The sequence below is a fragment of the Heptranchias perlo genome, chromosome 4 (genome assembly GCF_035084215.1).
Source record: "Heptranchias perlo isolate sHepPer1 chromosome 4, sHepPer1.hap1, whole genome shotgun sequence".
Classification (NCBI taxonomy): domain Eukaryota; kingdom Metazoa; phylum Chordata; class Chondrichthyes; order Hexanchiformes; family Hexanchidae; genus Heptranchias; species Heptranchias perlo.
In genome coordinates, this window is record NC_090328.1 from 102,202,721 (window position 1) to 102,225,977 (window position 23,257).

General features: G+C 44.5%; 1 protein-coding gene across 3 annotated transcripts in view; it reads right to left on the reverse strand.

The window, feature by feature from the left end:
- Positions 1 to 23,257, reverse strand: part of LOC137320571 (paladin-like) — a 98,297-nt gene that overhangs the window by 46,567 nt on the left and 28,473 nt on the right. For 2 of the 3 annotated variants that reach the window (XM_067982253.1, XM_067982252.1), the window contains exons 9-14: positions 15,856 to 15,951; positions 14,869 to 15,003; positions 12,113 to 12,229; positions 9,617 to 9,796; positions 7,877 to 8,074; positions 1,238 to 1,378 (exon numbers count right to left, since the gene is read on the reverse strand). In XM_067982253.1, the coding sequence (XP_067838354.1) occupies positions 1,238 to 1,378; positions 7,877 to 8,074; positions 9,617 to 9,796; positions 12,113 to 12,229; positions 14,869 to 15,003; positions 15,856 to 15,951 (867 nt within the window). The remainder of the gene's footprint in view (positions 1 to 1,237; positions 1,379 to 7,876; positions 8,075 to 9,616; positions 9,797 to 12,112; positions 12,230 to 14,868; positions 15,004 to 15,855; positions 15,952 to 23,257) is intronic. The other variant, XM_067982254.1, reaches the window with a different exon arrangement.

Below are 23,257 nucleotides of genomic sequence, written 5' to 3' on the forward strand. Positions count from 1 at the left end.
CTCCACGAAATTCCTTTTGCCCATTTCCTTTTCCATTAGCTTCACCCTGTCCTTCAACAACATAAAGTTCATGAAGCCATAATTGGGTTGATCATCTGACTCGTTTCCATTAAAGCCCTTTAGATACAATCCTGGCAACAACAGGTCACATGACTGCAAAGACAATGCCTGCAAATACAGTGGCCTTACTACTTGTGCTAAGTTAAGAAGAAGAACCTGCATTTATATAGCGCCTTTCACAACCTCAAAACGTCCCAAAGCACTTTACAGCCAATGAAGTACTTTTGAAACGTAGTCACTGTTGTAAAACAGGAAATGCGGCAGAGAATTTGTGCACAGCAAGCTCCCAAAAACAGCAGATCAGATAATCTGTTTTAGTGATATTGGTTGAGGGATAAATATTAGTCAGGACTCTGGGGAGAACGCCACTGCTCTTCCTTGAATGATGTCATGGGATCTTTTACTTCTATTTGAGAGGGCAAACGGGGCCTCGATTCAACTTCTCATTCAAAAGACGGCTCCTCCAAAAAAAATGCAGCACCTCCCTCAACACTGCACTGAAGTGTCAGCCTGGATTATATGGTCAAATCTCTGGATTGGGGCTTGAACCCACGATATTCTGACTCCCAGGCAAGAGAGCTACCACTGAGCTACAGCTGACAGCTCAGAAGCTAAGACACCCAATCAGAGCTAATTGTCACTTTTCAAATTTACTGCCCCAAAAAATGTCCTTTATTTATTCTAATATATGCTAACAAATGTAAATGAATGTGACACATCATAGACTGCTAGTGTAATGGAGACAGTTCAATCCAAGCTCTCAATAGCGTCAACACAATCTTAACATTGTTAGCAAAAACAAGAGTATTTAAAGCAAAACAAGTGAATACAAAAGCCTTAATTTTGCAAGACCAGGAGTTACTGTAATCAAGAACATTTTACAGCAATTTTGTCCCTGATTTTCTGCCTCTCAATGGTAGAACAGCCTCACAATAAATTACCATGCTTGGTTATCTCCTGCTTCTATGTTTATGTACATTGCTTCTTCACGGTTTTTTAAACTATAGAAAATTCTTAATGAAAACGTTATCAGATAGAGGCCAATGAACATCCAGATGCACTGAGATGTAGGTTTTGTATCACATTGATGGCCTTTTCTACTTCCAAATAATAATCTAAAAAAATGTGAAATATATATCTCAAACAGACAAATCTAAAAGTGCACTGTTTAACTCACTTTAATGTGCCAGGTCAGAAGCAGGCAGATGACCATACCAGCTGTAGTTCTTTCTTTGCCATTGTGACAGTTTAGGATAATGGCTGAGTTTTGATCTATGGTTAAATTCAAGCACACAACCTTGAGGAAGACATCGAAATCCTGTGAATACAAAAAAAGCAAAATATCAGACTGATAATCAAATGCAATTCTATATTTTGTTTCATTTCAGGGTTCGTGCGGAACAGGAAGGACATTTGACGTACTCAAGCCCAGATTTTAATTCCCAGAGGGAGTCATGCGGATAGGGGGCTGAGGCAGATGGGAAACCGTTCGGCATGAGGAAGGCGAAAATTTAACTCACGAGGCCTCATTTGCATGGACACCCCCTCAGTCTCCCACCCAAATCCGATGGGAAGCCCCAGATGGCCAGTGGGCGTGAGCGGGATTTCGAGCGGCAAAAGGCCGCTACCAGGGACCCGAAGGATCTCAACAATCAGGTAAATGCTTAGGAGGGGGTTTGGGAGAGGCCAGGGAGGCCCAAGGTTTCCTTGTGGGGCCCAAGGAGCACTTCCCCGCACAGACCCTGGAGTTAAAATTGCAGTCGGGCCCCAATCTGCATATTTCAAGCAGGTTAAAATGGCATCCTGCGTGATGGCAGCAGAATTGGAAGGGTAAGTCGCTCCCCTGATTTTAACTGCCCACCTGACCAGTTTCTGCCGGGTGGGCAGGGCTAGAACCGGGCCTTAAATGTCCGCCAGCCAGAGAGAAATTGGCTGAGCAGAGACTAATTCTTGCTGACAACAAACTCTTCTATAGCTTAATGGATGGTAAGATCACTATTCAATCTGGTGGATTGGTCCAAGAACAAAAAGCAGTAGGACTGACTATCTAGTCCTAGCCCTACGTTGATGGGACCAGAGTACTGCGAGATTTTAGCTCGCATGTATTAATAATGGCTGACCTTACTGAATATTATGGGATAGACCTAATTATTTATTTATGGCAAGCTGCTGGTTTGTATTGGGCCTGCTTTTACTCAATGTTGAGAGCATGTTTTCCTGAACAGCGGTAGCTCTTAAAGGGCTGTAGTTACCATTTAAAGGGAAGGTTTCACACATAGAAATTTGTCATGTCAGAAGAAATTTTGGCAAAAGAATGGCACAGCAGGAGTGACAAGCAGCACCACCTCATGGGCCAGATTTTTCTGTCAAAATAACAGTGAGGCTAATGGCACCTGCTGTTATTTATACGTAAGTGGTACAGCAACTTCAGGTGAGGGGCAGATCTGCGGTTAAATGCAAATATTCAAAAGTTGCTGTCCGAGTTGCGTCGCTCCACCTTTAGCTTCATGAAAATGGCATTTCGCTGTCTGCCTCACCATTGACATGCATTGAATATCGTAAAGTTGCTGTATTTACACGGTAGATACAAACTAAACCTGCCGCAGATATTCAGGGCGAGTAATTAGTCGCGTAAATACCCTTTTAACGACATTGTAAGTGTCGACGACTGCCAACCAACCCCTTCGGCACTGAAAATTAACGATTATAGTATGGAGTCTCATTCCTTCAGGTTGTGAATTGTTTTAAGAGATTTTAAAAATGTCAAATTTTAAATTTTAAATTTTTTTCTCTTCCTTTCATGTCTCTTTTTTCTCTCTCTCTTAATCCATTCTTTCTTTCCCTCTTTTTTTTCTCTTTCTGCACCTAATTTGACGTTGATTTCACCCTCTTTAATTCATCCTCCTTCTCAGTCCTTCCATTGTTTATTTCCCCATACTTAAATCTCATTGATTAAGGAGATACCCCATTGCTTGCCCTGTTCACTCAGGTCCCAGATGCCCTGTTTCCCTCACTGCACCATTATCAGCTCACACTTTCAGCTTGCACTTAGTGGGCAAAGTTTTTTGAGCTGAAAGGTGCAGGGGCAGACGCCTTTCGATGTCTTGCTACAGCAAAACCTGGCCAGATACAACTGTCGTGCTGTTCCATCAAGAAGTTGTTGAAAGAAGCTGTCAGCCTTGCCTCAGTGGTAGAACTATTGCCTCTGAGTCAGAGGCCCCGATATTAGCGGGGAGGCGGGATGGGAGTGGGGGGCGATTGGGTGCGTGGGTAACCCGCCCAATAAAATCTGTCCGTTCCCCATGCAATCGCGGGTCAATTGGAGCCACTTATCGTGGCTTCCAGGATTGCCGTCCGAAAGCTGCGCAGCGGGCGGACTGCGCACCCGCATCATAGGCTGTCAGCTGGAGGAGCTCTACTTAAAGGGGCAGTGCTCCAATGGCTGCTCCTGGAGCAAACACCCACACAGCACAATGGAGCAGCACAGGGGCAAGGCTGCTCCTACATTTAGTGATGCCTCACTCCAGGTGCTACTGGATGGGGTGAGGAGGAGGAGGGATGTCTTCTACTCGGCGGACGGGAGGAAGTGGCCTGCCTCTGCCACCAAGAAGGCCTGACTCGAGGTGATAGAGGAGGTCACCAGCACCACCAACATCTCCCGCACCTGGATCCAGTGCAGGAAGCGCTTCAATGACTTAAGTAGGTCAGCCAAAGTGAGTACACTTACTCATTCTCCTACACTCCGTCTTCCACATCACCGCCCCCACCCCCCAACTTATTCTGCACTGCCAACACTATTCTATCACATCACTCCTTACACCCACTCAAAGCTCATCCTCAACTTACCTGCACTCCCTCAACATTTCCTCACCTCCCCATTACTCACCCCACCACTACCACTCAACCCAATCCTCATACAATGTTATGGCTTTGTCTCATACTCACCCTCTGATGCATCTCTTTCATGGTCAGCCGCACCCAAACCAATGCATTCATCAGTTGGCTACGTCGCCATCACTCACTCACGCGTCTGTACTTTATCTCCTTATAGAAGTAGAGAACCCAGAATGTACGGGAGAGGGCGAGGACCGGAGGGGGGCCGCAACAGATTGTCGTCCTCACAGACGCGGAGCAGGAGGCTGTGGAGCTGAGCCAAACCCTCGAGCACCTGTCCGTTGGGGACGCCGAGACTGGCACCCGACAAACATCTGGTGACAGAACTTTAACATTCAGCACACACAATATGAAATGATGTTAACATGCCTTGCCATCTTTAGCACCCCAGTACGCTCATCGCAACCTGACACATCTGTGATGATGCTTAATATTGCCTTCTGTTCTCTTACAGGGCCTTCAGCGACCGCTGTGACGGCAGAGGGCGATTCCTCAGAGGACCTGCCGGCTTCTGAGGGTGCACTGTCACATCTGAGTGAGCCATCCACCAGCGCAGATACTCACACCTCGGTGGGTCCTAGTACTCAGTTAGTTGCGCCTGGTGAGTCACCACACTTGTGAGCATGAGCAGACACTGGTGGCAAGGGCAGCTGTGGAGATTCCACATTGGTGGGAGCACTCCTCTCCAGGCTCTGCTCAGCTGGACACAGATGCTGAACCCTGGAGGCCATCCTTTATAAGGATAGAGGGGCAGCAGCACATTTGCGAGGTGCTGGAACAGGTGCCACGCGCACTCTCCACAATCGCGCAGAGAATGAAGGAGTTCATCTCCTGCATTAGTGGAATGGTGGCACAGGTACAGGAGGGGGTCTCTGAGATACTGTTACAGGGACGTGAGGGCATCTCTGAGATAGTGTCGCGGGTAAGTGCGGGAATGTCTGCGATGCAGGGAAGGCTAGCCTCCATGGAGCTTCAAGCACGGCTCACAAATGAGTCCATTCAAGCCCTGACAACGGCCGTTCGGACTCAGGCTGAACAACATTCTGCCACCTTAAACAGGCAGACAGATACACTAGCACTGGCCTTGCAAGGCTTCACATATGTCCCCCAAACTGTGGTCCAGCAGAGTGTAGGAGTGGTGTGGGCCTGGCCCAGGGGAGGGATGATGGTGAAAGGGGACATGGAAGTGGGTACGCCACTCAAAGCGCCCCCACGTCTCACCCGTTGCCCCCCTCTCAACCAGTACCTGCAATGCTGCCTCCTCTCCGGGTGGCTGAGTCTGCCCCTGCACAGGTGCAGGTGGAGCAGTCTTTGGAGGGGCCCTCATGGGCACCGAGACCCAGAGGGCGTAGGCCCAAAGCATCTAATCAGAGAGGGCAAGAACAAGAGCAACCTGCCACTACCTCTGCCGCAGCCACAGGGGAAGCACCATGTAGGAGTAGTAGGAAGCGAAAGGCGAAGGTTTTGTAAGCACGAAGGTAATGCACAAGGGTGTTTGACGGTTGGTCATGTTTTTTATTTATGTTTGCTTTTTGTTCAACTCACATTAAATATTATTATTGTCACCACTACTGCCATGTCTTGGCCATGCTTGACTGGCTTCTGTAATAAGGCCCTTTCATGAGGTTCACCATGAACACCCACACTTGATGCCACTCATTGAGTCACTCTACAGTTGGCGTATGTGTAGTTGCAGGACTGTTCTGTGCAGGGAGTGGGGGCGAGGCTGGTCTGGCCGCTCCTGAGTCCAGGTGGTGAGGACTGGACTCTTCACACTGTCTAATGTTAGGAGAACCGTTCACATATCAGTGACTCTCTGGCCTCATGAGCAACCAGGTGAGCCGCTGCTCTACCCATGGGTTCCTCCTGCTCCTCCATCTCCTCCTCCTCCTCCTCCTCAATGTGGGTGGCAGATGTGGATGGGGCCTCCTGAAGCGGCACCCCTCTCTGTTGAACCATGCTGTGCAGGGCACAACACATGACTATAATGCGTCCCACTCTGGTGCATATTGAAACGCTCCCTCAGAACGATCAAGGCACCTGAAGCACATCTTGAGCAGCCCTATAGCATGCTCAATTGTAGACCTGGTGGCGATGTGGCTGTCGTTATAACGACAGCCACATCGTTGCTCAGTGGTGGGTTTCCTCAGAGGTGTCACGAGCCACGTGTGCAGGAGATATCCTTTGTCCCCGAGGAGCCAGCCCTTACGGGTGTTCAGTGCGTGGAAGAGGGGCGGGATGTTGGACTCCTTGGGGGTGAATGAATCGTGGAAACTGCCAAGGAATCTGGCACACATGTGAAGGAATCTCTTGCGGTGGTCACAGGTGAGCTGAGTATTGATGGAGTGATACCCCTTCCTGTTGATGAACAGTCCTGGCTCATGTGGAGGTGCTCATATTGCTATATGGGCACCCGTGGGAAGCCAGCCACAGCGTGGAATCCCACTGCCCTCTCCGTCTGGCCGAGGTCATCCATGGGGAAGTTAACATAGTGCGAGGCCTTGCAAAACAAGCCGTAGGTGTCCTGCCTTATGCACTTGTGTGCAGACGACTGAGAGACTCCAGCGATGTCCCCCGTGGCACCCTGGAATGATCCGTAGGTGAAGTAGTTGAGGGCAGTGGTGACTTTGACAGCGACAGGTAAGGAGATGCTGCTCGGCCCAGCCGGGAGCAGCTCGGCATGAAGGAGGCTGCAGATGTCTGCAACTACTTAGCGACTGACTCTGAGCCTCTGTATGCACTGCTCCTCAGAGAGAGGTCCAGGAAGCTGAGCCTTGGTCTGTAGACCCTGTGGCGAGGGTAGTGCCTCCTGCGACGTCGCTCTCTCTGTTGTTGCCCTCCGTGCTCTTGTGTAGGTGCCTGTAGCACAGCACCGTGTTGTAGAGTTCCACGTAATGGAGGTGGACGCCGTGCCTGGTGAGGCTGGTGATGTTGCTTGTCCTCGGATGAAGTGGTGCATGCAGCCATGGCGCCCCCCATCCTGACTGTGTGAGCTTGAGGTGGTCCGCAAAATAGTTAAATATGTTTGCAGAGCAGAGTTTTGGGTGGAAAGTAAGAATTTTGAGTGAAAACACAAAGGTCTTGCAGCCAAAACATTGTCTGAAGTGACAGAGTGCCCTGCTGCAATAAATGAGGTTTTCTCCCCACCTGTCAAATAATCCTTTGCATCTCCCACTTGCTGCTGGCTGAAACACGTCTGTTGCAACAGGGAGTGTTTTCCACAGCACGGGAAACACGCTGAGGATCCTTCAAAATCGCACCCCTGCCAAAATGTCTGGTCAATCAAGTAGTTCAAGTACCTCAACTTTCGGAGAAACTATGCAAATTATCATCCCGCCGGCTTTAATTGCTGGTGGGACTCCCGCACTAGGGCTCCAAACCCGCTTGGCATTTTCAAACCCCCCAACGCACCCTCTCCTTCACCCAAAAGTCGGCCTCTGCGGGTTGTGGGGTCAAGCCCAATTCTACAGACCTGAACACATAATCTAGGCTGACACTTCAATGCAGTGCTGAGGGAGTGCTGCACTGTCAGAGGTGCCACCTTTTGGATGGGATGTTAAACCGAAGCCCCATGTTCCCTCTCAGGTGGATGTAAAAGATCCCATGGCACAATTTGAAGAAAAGCAGGGGAGTTCTGACCAATATTTATACCTCAATCAAAGTCATTAAAAAGTAGTTGATCTGGTCATTCTCTCATTGCTGTTTGTGGGACCTTGCTGTGTGCAAATTGGCTGCAGCGTTTCCTACATTACAACAGTGACTACACTTCAAAAGTACTTGATTGGCTGTGAAGCATTTTGAGGTTGTGAGAAACGATCTATAAATGCAAGATCTTTCTTATTTGCCCTGTTTGGGACAATGAAGGGTAACAACTATAAACAGAATGCAAAGCAACATATCTGGATAAATTACACAAATGTACCTCTTCTGTGGGAGCTGCGCAGTCTGTGATAGGAATACGTTGGTACTGCAGCTGGGGATACTGCATGGCCATCTGGCTATAAACCTCCTGCAGAGTCATGCATGAGCTGAACTGTTTCATATGTTTTATTTCCTTGTGCCATGTCTCTATGGCGTTCTTGGAGCTCAGCACGTCCATTTTGGAGGCAGTCTCAACTTCCTGTATCACACAGAAGAGAAAGGAGCTAAACTTGAATTGTCAGCTTACCATGAGGCAGAGGACAACTCCTTATATAGAGCTATTCGTGAACGTCAGAGACAACAGATTCCCTCTTCGATACCCAAATCACAAAATACAGGAGTAGATTTTCAAGTTGCCGCCCGGGCCTAAAAGCATCGTTGCAGTTCGTCCGCTCGTCGTGGAAACCGGCCGACGCGCAACGATGGTTTTACGTCCAAACCGTCTGGGCAAATTTTTCTTACACTTCAAGTCAATTCAAATTAAGGACCTTCCATTGCAAAATTTGGTGTTGCCTGGCAACCAAACTGCCAGCGTGGTTGTGTCCACACATTGAGCGTGCACAGTCCCAATTTTGCCAGGATTGTGAAATTAGGACTTAAATTGGGGGAAGGGCAGTTGAGTCGGATGATGCAGCCAAAGAACTACAGAAGGACACAGTCAAAATTTGCAAGTGGGCAGAACTATGGCAGATGAACTTACCCATTGGAAGAAAAAAATGAGGGACCAAGTTAGTGATGAACGGTGTTGAATTAACCAAAGGAGATACCGAAAAAGACCTGTGGTGATAGACTCAATTCTGACCATGTCCAGTCATTGGAAAGCAGCAGTTAACAACGTAAAGAGGATGCCAAGTCACACTGTCCAATCAGTAGAGAAGAGGTGTAATTTCGTGAGACTCTGTGGAGAGACTAGAGAAGCTGGGATTGTTCTCCTGGAGAGAGAAGGTTAAGGGGAGATTTAATAGAGGTATTCAAAATTATGAGGGGTTTTGGTAGAGTAAACAAGGAGAAACTGTTTCCACTGGTGGGAGGATTGATGAACGAGAGGGCACAGATTTAAGATAATTGGCAAAAGAATCAGAGGGGAGATTAGGAGAATTTTTTTTTATGCAGCAAACTGTTGTGATCTGGAATGCACTGCCTGAAAGGGTGGTGGAAGCAGATTCATTAGTCACTGTCAAAAGGGAATTGGATATATACTTGAAAAGGAAAAATTTGCGGGGCTATTGGGAAAGAGCAGGGGAGTGGCAATAGTTGGATAGCTCTCTGAGCCAGCACAGGCTCGGTGGGCCGAGCAGCCTCCTTCTGTGCTGTAAGATTCTATGATTTTACTGCTGGTACAGAGCCTCGATAGTGGTGACTGTGAGTCAGAGAAATAGGGCTATAGTGCTATAGGCATCATCAGACGGTTGTGCTGTGTTGTGACCTGGTCAGGCCACACCTTGATTGCTGCATTAAGTTCTGGTGACTGAAGCACTGTGCAAACATCCAAACCTGGAAAATGGTGCAGAAAAGAATCACAAGGTGGATCACTGGTGTTCGAGGGACTCAGTTATGAGAAAGGTAGCCAGTTGTTAATAAACACGTGGAACGGAATTCAAACCAACACCAAATATAAGCAAATCTAGCTTGTATCTGAACGCTGTTTATGATCAGCAAAGCCTCGATATGGCCAAAGTACATTTGGAGGAATCAGTATTAAAAACCATTTACTTAGTAACTAGAAACAAAGGGCATGTACCTCCAGTTGCTCCACCGTTGCAGCAGGGATGATGATCTCCCGTTGGAGGTTGTTGAGCTCCCTGAGAGAGTAGATTTGTCCATCTCCTTCCAGCACTGCTTCCTCTCGCAGATTGAGACATAAAACTCTGGTAAACTTCCTGCAATCATCTGTCAGGTAGGACAGAATATGCACCAGTCCCTGCGATCAAAATGGTTTTGTTTTCAGGTCTCAGGTTACCCTAGTGCTCCATCTTACCAAAACTGCCTCAGCTTTTCTCGTGAGTTGGATATTTGCAGAATTGCATTCAGTTAGTAATCTCCCAGAAACAAATGCCCACCAGTACATACAGTGCATATCTGCTGACCAATATTTAGATGAGCTGCCCACACGTGTGTTGAGGAACTGTCCACCAATATATAGAGGGTACTACCCACTGGTGTGTAGAGGAGCTATCCTCCAGTGTATAGAGAGCACTACCCACCGGTGTAGAGGAACTGTCCACCAGTGTATAGAGGACACTATCCACTGGTGTGTAGAGGAACCATCCTCCAGTGTATAGCAGGCACAACCCATTGGTATAAAGGAACTGTCCACCAGTATATAGAGGGCACTACACACTGGAGCATAGAAGAGCTGTTCTCCAGTATATAAAGGAGACAGTCGCCAGTATTTAGAGGAGATTTCAATCAGTATATAAGCAAATAGAGGACTTGAGAATTGAAAATGTCTCACCCCTGTTCAAAAAAGGGGAGAGGGATAAACCTGGCAATTACAGGCCAGTCAGCCTAACGTCAGTGGTGGGGAAACTTTTAGAGACAATAATCCGGGACAAAATTAACTGGCACTTGGAAAAGAATGGGTTAATAAATGAAAGTCAGCATGGATTTGTTAAAGGAAAATCGTGCTTGACTAACTTGATTGATTTCTTTGATGAAGTAATGGAGAGGGTTGATGAGGATAGTGCGGTGGAAGTTGTGTATATGGACTTTGAAAAAGCATTTGATAAAGTGCCACATAATAGACTTGTTAGCAAAATTAAAGTGCATGGGATTAAAGGGACAGTGGCAGCATGGATACAAAGCTGGTTAGGGGACAGAAAGCAGAAAGTAGTGGTGAACGGTTGTTTTTCAGACTGGAGGGAAGTATACAGTGGTGTTCCCCAAGGGTCAGTATGAGGACCACTGCTCTTTTTGATATATATTAATTACCTGGACTTGGGTATACAGGACATAATTTCAAAGTTTACAGATGACAAGAAACTCGGAAATGTAGTAAACAATGTGGAGAATAGTAACAGACTTCAGGAGGACATAGACAGACTGGTGAAATGCACAGACATGTGACAGATGAAATTTAACGCAGAAAAGTGTGAAGTGATGCATTTTGGTAGGAAGAATGAGGAGAAGCAATATAAACTAAATGGTACAATGTTAAAGGGGGTGCAGGAACAGAGAGACCTGGGGGTGCTACACACAAATCTTTGAAGGTGACAGGACAAGTTGAGAAGACTGTTAAAAAAGCATATGGGATCTTGGGCTTTATTAATAGAGGCATAGAGTACAAAAGCAAGAAGGTTATGCTAAACCTTTATAAAACACTGGTTAGGCCTCAGCTGGAGTACTGTGTTTAATTCTGGGCACCACACTTTAGGAAGGATGTCAAGGCCTTAGAGAGGATGCAGAAGTGATTTACTAGAATGGTACCAGGGATGATCGACTTCAGTTATGTGGAGAGACTGGAGAAGCTGGGATTGTTTTCCTTAGAACGAAGAAGGTTAACGGGAGATTTGATAGAGGTGTTCAAGATCATGAATGGTTTCGATAGAGTAAATAAGGAGAAACTGTTTCCAATGGCAGAAGGGTCAGTAACCAGAGGACACAGATTTAAGGTGATCAGCAAAAGAATCATAGGCGACATGAGGAAACATTTTTTTACGAAGCGAGTTGTTATGATCTGAAATGCACTGTCTGAAAAGGTGGTGGAAGCAGTTTCAGTAGTAACTTTCAAAGGGAATTAGATAAATACATGAAGGGAGAAAATTTCCAGGGCTATGGGGAAAGAGCAGGGGAGTGGGACTAATTGGACAGCTCTTTCAAAGAGCTGGCACAGGCACGATGGGCCAAATGGCCTCCTCCTGAGCTTTACCTTCTATGAAAGCTGCTGAATAGTACTTAAAGGAACTGCCCATTAGTAAAAAGAGGAGACATCAACCAGTAAATATCAAATCTGAACTGCAGACTGATATTTAGAGGAGTTGCCCTCAGTATATGGGGCATCTACCTACCAGTATATAGACCTACCCTCCACTTTATATATCCCATAAACCAATATTTAAAAGAGCATCCAATAGTACATAGAGATACTGCCCAACTGAGTATACAGTTTATACAGGAACTGCCGACCACTAGTCAGAAGAACTGTCTGATAGTGGATATAGGAGCTGCCTATTAGTATAATTGAGGCAGTTCTATTAAATATGGATGTGTACATAATGAAATAAATGACATTGCTGACCTCTGGACTTGGTTGTGCCATTCCACAAACTGGCATTTTGGAAACTTTTCTGTAGTTTGCCACTTTCATCTGTTTTAGGCTGCTCATTTCATCAAGGTCCATGGACTCATCGGCAAGCTGCAGGTCACAAGCAGAGAGTTCATTTGCTGATGTAAAGGGGTTGAAATTAAATTGAGCTTTCAAATCCAAGGGGACAATATGGTCAGTGTTCATTCAGCACTTGTTATTGTTGAGTGCGGTTATTCCTGAATCCAGGTTTATTCCTGTGCAATAAACAGGCGGTGAACAGGAACAGTTAAATCATAGATTGAAGGGTTGATTAAGTTTTTTCATGTGCTGGAATCCTGCAGACCTTTTGGAAGGCAATTGTTTTTCAGGTTTTGTCAGTAGGTTTATAGGATAGACTTTTCGAGTCGTCGCCTGTCACCCACCAGCGCATATCGGAAAATGGTGGGTGCACTGGCAGTGGGTGAGGGCTTAGAAAATCTACACTTAGGCTTCAGTATTAAATCTATTGCTAATGGAATTCTACTCACACATGTATATACAGTGCATTTCCACTGCGCATACAGTCAAACAACAAAAACAACTTGCCTTTATATAGTGTCTTTAACGTAGTAAAACATCCCATGACGCTTCACAGGAGAGTTATTAAACAAAATCTGACACCGAGCTACACAAGGAGATATTAGGTCAGGTGGTCGCAGAGGTAGTTTTTAAGGAACATCTTTGAAGGAGGAGAGGTAGAGAAGAGGAGATGTTAAGGAGGGAATTCCAGAGTTTAGTACCGAGATAGCTGAAGGCACGGCCACCATTGGTGGGGCGAAGGGAATCAGGACGGACAAGTGGCCAGAATTGGAGGAGCACAGAGATCTCAGAAGGTTGTAGGGCTGCAGGAGGTTACAGAGATAGGGAGGGGTGAGGCTATGGAGGGATTTAAACACAAGGATGAGAATTTTAAATTCGAGGCATTGCTGGACCAGGAGCCAATGTAGGTCAGCGAGTACCCGGGGTGATGGGTGAACAGGACGTGGTGCAAGTTAGGATATGGGCAACAGAGTTTTGGAAGAACTGAAGTTTACGGAGGGTAGAAGATGGGAGGCCAGCCAGGAGAACATTGGAATAGTCAAGTCTGGAAGTAACAAAGGCATGGATGAAGGTTTCAGCAGCAAATGAGTTGAGGCAGGGTCAAAGTCGGGCATTATTACAGAGGTGGAAGTAGGCTGATTTGGTGATAGACAGGATATGGGGTCAGAAGCTCAGCTCAGGGTCAGATAGGATGCAGAAGTCGCATACAATCTGGTTTAGTATCAGAGTGGCCAGGGCGAGGGATGGAGTCGGTGGCTAGGGAATGGAGTTTGTGGCAGGGCCCAAAGACAATAGCTTCAGTCTTCCCAATATTTAATTGGAGGAAATGTCGGACAAGCAGCTGACAAATCAGATGCAATGGAGGGGTCGAGAGAGGTGGTGGTGAGGTGGAGCTGGGTGTTGTCAGTGTACATGTGAAATCTGATGTTGTGTCTTCGGATGATGGTGCCGAGCAGCAGTATGTAGATGAAAAATAGTCAGCACAAACATAGCACATACACACAATACATACACACAATATATACACACAGCATATATACATAGAATCATAGAAAGGTTACAGCACAGAAGGAGGCCATTCGGCCCATCGAGTCCACACCAGCTCTATACAAGAGCAATCCAGCTAGTCTCACTCCCCCGCCCTATCCCCGTAGCCCTGCAAATATTTTACTTATAAGTACTTATCCAGTTCCCTTTTGAAAGCCATGATTGAATCTGCCTCCACCACCCCCTCGGGCAGTGCATTTCAGATCCCAACCATTCGCTGTGTAAAAAAGTTTTTCCTCATGTCACCTTTGGTTCTTTTGCCAATCACCTTAAATCTATGCCGTCTGATTCTTGACCCTTCTGCCAATGGGAACAGTTTCTCTCTATCTACTCTGTCTAGACCCTTCATGATTTTGAATACCTCTATCAAATCTCCTCTCAACCTTCTCTGTTCCAAGGAGAACAGCCCCAGCTTCTCCAGTCCATCCACATAACTAAAGTCCCTCATCCCTGGAATCATTCCAGTAAATCTCTTCTGCACCCTCTGTAAAGCCTTCACATCTTTCCTAAAGTGCAGCGCCCAGAACTGGACACAATACTCCAGTTGTGGCTGAACCAGTTTTTTATATAGTTTCATCATGACTTCCTTGCTTTTGTACTCCATGCCTCTATTTATAAAGCCCAGGGTCCCGTATGCTTTTTTAATCGCTTTCTCAACTTGCCCTGCAACCTTCAATGATTTGTGCACATATACCCCCAGATCTCTCTGTTCCTGTACCCCTTTTAGAGTTGTGCCCTTTAATTTATATTGCCTCTCCTCGTTCTTCCTACCGAAATATATCACTTTGCATTTTTCTGCGTTAAATTTCAGCTGTCCCCCCGTGCCACCAGCTTGTCTATATCCTCTTGAAGTCTATCCTCCTCACTGTTCAGTACCCTTCCAAGTTTCGTGTCATCTGCAAATTTGGAAAATGTGCCTTGTACACCCAAGTCCAAGTCATTAATATATATACACAGCACATACATACAGTGCACAAATGCAGCACATGTACACATATAAAAATAGTGTTGTTATGTATCTCCATAACCTCCTCACACTCATATGCAGAATGTATCACACTCACTGAATTAGACTGACTTGAAAACAGCCATTCAAATTTCAATGAATGCGACTGACTTACTAGAACACAAAGGTTGTTGCTGATGAGATTAGCAGGAGTCTTCATCTCAAGCCTGGACATTGCACTCAGTAGCCTGTAGAAGAAAGGTTTCCGTCGCATCCAAGTACTGAACATGACTGAGAAAGCCAATGGATACTGGAAATAAATAAAAGCACTTCACATAAAAATATTTACAAAAGCTGAAGATTTCACAATGGTTTAGTATCTTTTTATATCCAGTAATAACTTTGTTCTCCAAGGTGTTAGCCTTGGCTTAGTAGTAGCACGCTCGCCTCTGAGTCCAAGGTTGTGGGTTCCAGGCTTAATTTAGAGACTTGAGCACATAACCCTGACTTCAGTGCAGTACTGAGGGAGTGCTGCACTGCCGGAGGTGCCGTCTTTCAGATGAGACGTTGAACCAAGGCCCCATCTGTCCTCTCAGGTAAACGTAAAAGATCCCATCCCACTGTTCAAAGAAGAGCAGTGGAGTTCTCCATGGTGTCCTGGCCAATACTTATTCTTCATCTAACATTATTAACACAGATTATCTAGTCATTATCTCATCGCTGTATTTGGGACCTTGCTGTGTGCAAATTGGCTGCCTCACTTCCTACATTACAGCAGTGACTACACTTCAAAAATGCTTCATTGGTTGCAAAGCGCTTTGGGACATCCTAAGGTCATGACGGGCACTCTATATGCAAGTTCTTTCTTTCTTGCTCCCAAAAGGGAGCCTCGTCCGTCAGGGGCACATACCGGAATTTTGGATGTACAACACGTATGATTATCCTAACATTTAAAATGAGTGATTTGAAAATTGTCTCACCAACCCAGTTTTCCGTCATTCTCCACCCTAATCCCACCCAATATCGGGCAAGATTGCAGAGGACAATTCCCTCTATGTCTTTTTGCTCGTGAATTAATTTGGACGCTCAATTTTGTACCAATGTAATCTATGCTATAATGTTTCAATGCATACTGAGCTGCACATAAATGTTAGTTTCTGACCTGTTCATGGAGGTAGCTGTTGAAAGCAATGAGGTAAAAATACCTCTGAAGGATCTGGAAGGTTTTTCTGATCAAGTTTTCCCTCGGATTGATTCCCTAAAATAGTGCAAGACAATTCTTCCAAAAAACTATATTAAAAGGTGATTTTGTCAAAATTACACAACATGATTAAATGGTTTTGAACAGTTTTCACAATTTACTCTTGAGAGCATCTTTCTGATTTTAACACAAATTTCTTCAATGCAGTAGCCCCATCTGCCAGACCAAGCACATACAAAGCAATGAATCTTACAAATAATGTCCCAACATTACTGTAGAAAGAATTAGTGCTCACATTCTTCTATATGAATACTAAAAATACAGAATCAGATTTGCATTGAACCCCCAGAGTTTTGCTGCAATTTCTTGTTCACATTTAAAGAACAAATTCAAGTTATCTGGGGGCTGAATAACTACAGCCCTAGGAAATTCAAAGGTCAGGATTAGCAGAGAAGGAGAAAAAAATAGTAAAATACTGCAGATGCTGCAAAAGTTAACCCTGCCTTCCTCTCTCCACAGATGCTGCAGGACCTGCTGAGTGTTTCCAGCATTTTCTGTTTTTATTTTAGCAAAGAAGGAGCTCAGATCCAAGACTAATGAAAGATTAGGAACATGGGAACAGGAGTAGGCCATTCAGCTCCTTGAGCCTATTAGCAGTAATACTCACAGACTGGTCTACCCTTAAACTGCTGAACATAGATAGCATGGCTTCAGAAGCACGAAGAGAGGGAGAATGTGAGAAACAATAAAGATCTTGAAATGACAGATAAAGAAAGAAAGAACTTGCATTCATCCAATGCCTGCCACGACCTCAGGATATCCCAAAGTGCTTCACAGCCAATGAAGTACTTTTGAAGTATAATCACTGTTGTAATGAGGGGAAACCCGACAGTCAATTTGCACACAGCAAGGTCCCACTAACAGCAATGAGACAATGACCAGATAGCGTTGTTGGTTCAGGGATAAATATTGGCCATGACACCAGGAGAACTCCCCTGCTGTTCATTGAATAGTGCCTTGGGATCGTTTACATCCACCTGAGAAGGCAGATGAGGCCTTGGTTTAACATCTCACCTGAAAGACGGCACCTCCGACAATGCAGCACTCCCTCGATACTGCATTAAAGTATCAGCCTAGATTATATCTCTGGAGTGGAACATGATCACACAACCTGCTGACTCAATGGCGATAGCGCTACCACTGAGCCAATGCTGACGCACTAGGGACAGATAAATTGATAGGAACATAGGAGCAGGAGTAGGCCATTTAGCCCCTCGAGCCTGTTCCTCCTTTTAATGAGATCTGTGACCTATCTCCACATCCCCGCCTTAGCCCAATATCCCTTAATACCTGTAGTTAACAAAAATCTATCAATCTCAGATTTAAAATTAACAATTCAACTAGCATCAAATGGCGTTTGTGGAAGAGAGTTCCAAACTTCTACCATCCTTTGCGTGTAGAAGTGTTTCCTAACTTCACTCCTGAAAGTCCTGGCTCTAATTTTTAGACTATGTCCCCTAGTTCCCAACCTGTGGAAATAGTTTCTCTCTATCTATTAGTTCCCCTTAATATCTTGTAAACTTGGATCAAATCACCCCTTAATCTTCTAAATTCCAGGGAATACAACCCTAGTTTGTGTAATCTCTACTCGTCATTTAACATCACGGAGAGGGTGCAGAACATTCTGCGGGAGGAAGGGGAACAGCCAGAAGTCATGGTCCATGTGGGTACCAACGACATAGGAAAGAAAAGGGATGAGGTCCTGTGGTCAGAGTTTCAGGAGCTAGGGAGGAAGTTAAAAAGCAGGACCTTAAAGGTAGTAATCTCTGGATTATTCCCAGTGCCATGCGCTAGTGAGCACAGAAATAGAAAGATAAGGCAGGTTAATGCATGGCTAGAGACATGGTGCAAGATGGAGGGCTTCAGGTTCTTGGGGCATTGAGACCAGTTCTGGGGCAGGAGAGACCTGTTCAAGACAGACGGATTGCACCTCAACAGAGCTGGGACCAATGTCCTCACGGGGAGGTTCACTAGTGGTGTGGGGGAGGGTTTAAATTAATTTGGCAGGGGGATGGGCACCAGGATGTAGCATTAGAGAAGAGAAACAAGGTGCACAAAGGATTGGGTGAGACAGATAGCACTAGAGCAAGAAATAGTACAGTATTAGGTGGGATCAGACTAAGAGAGAATATGACAAGGTCTAAGATAGGTTTAGAGTGCATCTGTGTAAATGCATGAAGCACGGTAAATAAGCTTGGTGAGCTACAGGTGCAAATAGCCATATAGGAATATAATGTAGTGGCAGTAATGGAGACCTGACTCAAAAAAGGGCAGGATGAGGGGTCAAGGACAGAATCTATTTGGTTAGAGTTAAGAAGCAATAGAGGTGCCATTACACTACTGGGTGCATTCTATAGACCACCAATTAGTGGGAAGGATACAGAAGAGCAAATTTCCAGGGCAATTACAGAGAGATGCAAGAACTATAGAGGAGCGATAATGGGGGACTTCAACTATCTTAATATAGACTGGGAGAGCAATAATAGAAAGGGCAAAGAGGGGGAAGGATTTCTGAAGTGTGTTCAGGAGAATTTTCTTGATCAATATGTGTCCAGCCCAACAAGGATCTGGTTCTGGGGAATGAAGTGGGTTAAGTGGAGCAAGTGTCAGTGGGGGAACATTTAGGGAACAGCGATCATAGTATCATAAGGTTTAGATTAGTTATGGAAAAGGACAAGGAGCAATCTAGAGTAAAAATACTTAATTGGAGAAGGGCCAATTTCAGTGGGTAGAGAACAGATCTGGCCCGGGTAAATTGGAATCAAAGATTGGCAGGTAAAATGGTAATCGAACAATGGGCGGCCATTAAAGAGGAGATGGTTTGGTTACAGTATAGGTATTCCCATGAGGGAGAAAGGTAGGGCAAGCAAAGCCAAAGCTCTTTGAATGACAAAAGAAAGTAAGATGATGCAGAAAAGGGGGGCATATTATTGATGTCAGGTTTATAATACAGGTTGAGAACCAGACTGAATATAGAAAGTACAGAGGAGAAGTGAAAAAGGAAATAGAGGGGCAAAGAGAGAGTATGAGAATCCAAAAGTCTTCTATAGGCATATAAACAGTAAACGGGTAGTAAGAGGATGGGTGGGGCCAATTAAGGACCAAAAAGGACATCTACATATGGAGGCTGAGGGCATGGCTGAGGTACTAAATGAGTACATTGCATCTGTCTTTACCAAGGAAGAAGATGCTGCCAAAGTCACAGTAAACAAGAAGGTAGTTCAGATACTGGATGGGCTAAAAATTGATAAAGAGAAGGTACTAGAAAGGCTGGCTATACTTAAAGTAGATAAGTCACCCGGTCCGGATGGGATGCATCCTAGTTTCTGAGGGAAGTAAGGATGGAAATTGCAGAGGTGCTGGCCATAATCTTCCAATCCTCCTTAGATATGGAGGTGATGCCAGAGGACTGGAGAATTGCAAATGTTACACCCTTGTAACATTTCAAAAAGGGTGTAAGGATAAACCCAACAACTACAGGCCATTCAGTTTAACCTCGGTGGTGGGGAAGCTTTTAGAAATGATAATTCGGGACAGAATTAATAGTCACTTGGTCAAGTGTGGATTAATAAAGGAAAGACAGCACGGATTTGTTAAAGGCAAATCATGTTTAACTAACTTGATTGAGCTTTTTGATGAGGTAACAGAAAGGATTGATGGGGGCAATGTGGTTGATGTTGTGTATATGGACTTTCAAAAGTGCCACATAATAGGCTTGTCAGCAAAATTGAAGCCCATGGAATAAAAGGGGCAATGGTAACATGGATATGAAATTGGCTAAGTGACAGGAAACAGAGAGTAGTCGTGAATGGTTGTTTTTCGGACTGGAGGAAGGTATACAGTGGTGTTCCCCAGGGGTCAGCACTAGGATCGCTACTTTTTTTGATATATATATTAATGACTTGGACTTGGGTGTACAGGGCACCATTTCAAAATTTGCAGATGACACAAAACTTGGAAATGTAGTAAACAGTGAGGAGGATAGTGATAGACTTCAAGAGGACATAGACAGGCTGGCGGAGTGGGCGGACACAGAGCAGATGAAATTTAATGCAGAGAAGTACAAAGTGATACATTTTGGCAGGCAGAACGAGGAGAGGCAATCTAAACTAAATGGTACAATTCAAAAGTGGATGCAGGAACAGAGAGACCCGAGGGTATATGTGCACAAATCTTTGAAGGTGGCAGGACAGGTTGAGAAAGCGGTTAAAAAAGCATGCGGGATCCTGGGCTTTATAAATAGAGGCATAGAGTACAAAAGCAAGGAAGTTATGTGGAACCTTTATAAAACACTGGTTCAGCCATAACTGGTGTATTGTATCCAATTCTGGGCACTGCACTTTAGGAAGAATGTGAAGGCCTTAGACAGGGTGCAGAAAAGATTTACTAGAATGGTTCAAGGTGAGGGACTTTAGTTATATGGATAGACTGGAGAAGCTGGAGATGTTCTCCTTAGAGCAGAGAAGGTTAAAAGGAGATTTGATAGAAGTGTTCAAAATCATGAAGGGTTCAGATGAAGTAAATAATGAGAAATTGGCGGAAGGGCCGAGAACCAGAGGGCACAGATTTAAGGTGATTGCCAAAAGAACCAAAGGCGACATTAGGAAAATCTTTTTTACGCAGCGAGTAGTTATGATCTGGAATGCGCTGCCTGAAAGGGCGGTGGAAGCAAATTCAATCATGGCTTTCAAAAAGGAATTAGATAAATACATAAAGGAAAAAAATTCGCAGGGCTATGGGAAAAGAGCAGGGGAATGGGACTAACTGGATTGCTCTTACAAAAAGCTGGCACGGGTTTGATGGGTCAAATGGCCTCCTTCTGTGCTGTAACCATCATATGATGCTATGATTCTGTGAACCCTTGGAATCTAGGTATCATTCTAGTAAATCTACGCTGCATTCCCACCAAAGCCAATATATCCTTCCTAAGATGCGGTGCCCAGAACTGAACACAGTACTCCAGGTGTGGTCTAACCAGGGCTTTGTATAGCCGTAGCATAACTTCTACCCCCTTGTATTCCAGTCCTCTAGATAGAAAGGCCAGCATTCCATTAGCCTTTTTGAATATTAACTGTGTCTCTCCATGACATTTTAATGATCTATGTACACAGACCCTTAAGTCTCTTTGGACCTCCACTGTTTTGAGCTTTTCTCAATTTCAAAAGTACTCTGAGCTATCCTTTTTAGGTCCAAAGTGGATGACCTCATACTTGTTTACATTGAAATCCATTTGCCACAGTTTTGCCCATTCACTTAATCTATTAATATCTCTCTGTAATTTTATGTTTCTATCTAAACTGCTTACAATGCTGCCTACCTTTGTGTCATGTCAAACTTGGATATGTGGCTTTCTATCGTTAATAAATACAATGAATAGTTGAGGCTCCAATACTGATCCCTGTGGGACACCACTAGTCACATTCTGCCAATTTAAGTACCTGCCCATTATCTCTACCATCTGTCTCCTGCCGCTCAGCCAATTTCCAAACAGGTCAATAATTTGCCCTTAATTCTATGAGCTTCAAATTTAGCAAACAGTCTCTTATGAAGGACTTTATCGAAAGCCTTCTGGAAGTCCATATAAACAACATCCATAGACATTCCCCTGTCCACTACTTTAGTCACCTCTTCAAAAAATTCAATCAGGTTTGTCAATCATGACCTACCCTTTACCAATCCATGCTGGCTCTCTCTGATCAGCTGAAAATTTACAAGGTGTTCAGTCATTCTATCCTTGATTAGACTCTAGTAATTTCCCGGCAACAGATGCTAGGCTAACTGATCTATATTTCCCTGGTTTCCCTCTCTCACCTTTCTTAAATAGCAAAGTGACATGTGCAATTTTCCAACCTAAAGGAACGGTTCCCGAATCACGAGAACTTTGGATGAATATAGTTAGGGCTTCTGCAATGTTTTCATCTACCCTGGGATGAAAACCATCTGGTCCTGGGGATTTGTCACTCTTTATGCATTATTTTCTTCATTACTGTTAATTTGCTTACATTAATTATGGTGAGTCCCCCTCCCTGATTCAAAATTAGTTTCCTTAGGATATCCGGCCTGCTATCCTCTTCCTCTACTGTAAATACTGATGCAAAGTAATTATTTAACATGTCCACCATTTCCTTATTTTTATTATTTTTATTTACATTATCATCATTATCAGTTTTTAAGGGGCCCACATTGATCTTGATCACCCTCTATTTCCTAATATAATTGTAAAAAATTTTTGTGTTGATTTTGATATCCCTTGCAAGTTTGTTTTCATATTCCCTATTTGTAGCTCATACTATCTGTTTTGTCACCATTGTTTGTATCTCTCCCAGTCACCAGGATCCATGCTATTTTTTGCATTTTTGTATGCTTTTTCTTTTAGTTTTATGTTGTCCCTTACCTCTTTTGTTGTCCATGGCTATTTTTTTGGAAAGTAGAGCTCTTGCCCCTTAGGGGTATAAACTGGTTCTGTATCACGTTAAATTCTTTTTTGAACACTTCCCACTGATCTTCTGTCATTTTATCCATTAATAGATTTGTCCAATTTACTGTGGACAGTCTCTGTCTCATCCTGGCCTTACCTAACTTTAGAATCTTAGTAGCTGATACAGGTTTCTCCCTTTTAAACGCAACATTGAACTCGATCATATTATGATCGCTATTAAATAAATGTTCACACGCCATTGGGCTGCTAACTAAATCTGCCTCATTACTCATTATTAAATCTAATATGGCCTACCTCCTTGTTGGTTCTGGGACATATTGTTGCAGAAAGTTATCCTGAACACACTCAAGAAATTCGCTACCTTTCTGACATACCTAAATGAAAGCATGTGAGCTATGAGGAGAGCTCGGAGAGCCTGGGAATCTTTCTTTACTCTGGAGAAGCAAAGATTCAGGTGTATTTTTATTCAAGTTTTCATAATTTTTAAGGGAAAAGATTCATTGACTCCCAATATGTTGGAGATTGCAACAAACTGTAGAACCAGGCAACAAACTTAGAGCAGGGATGCAGAGAGTTTAGATTTAACTATTTTACACAGAAGGCAGTGAATGCTGGAATGGACTGGCCACGGAGGCAGACAGTGTGGAAAAGTTTAAAGGAGAATTGGATAGATATTTGAGGGAGCGGGCGATTGAGAGGGAGTAGTTTTCGGAATCAGCCAGATGGACTGCAGTCTTTTCTGGTGCTGTATTTTCCCATGTTGCGATTACTGTCTAATACAGCATGATGCAAATTCATGAGCTCTCTGTTGTTATTCCAGCATTGAATATGAAGACATAAATTGTGGCCCTTTTCCAATATGTA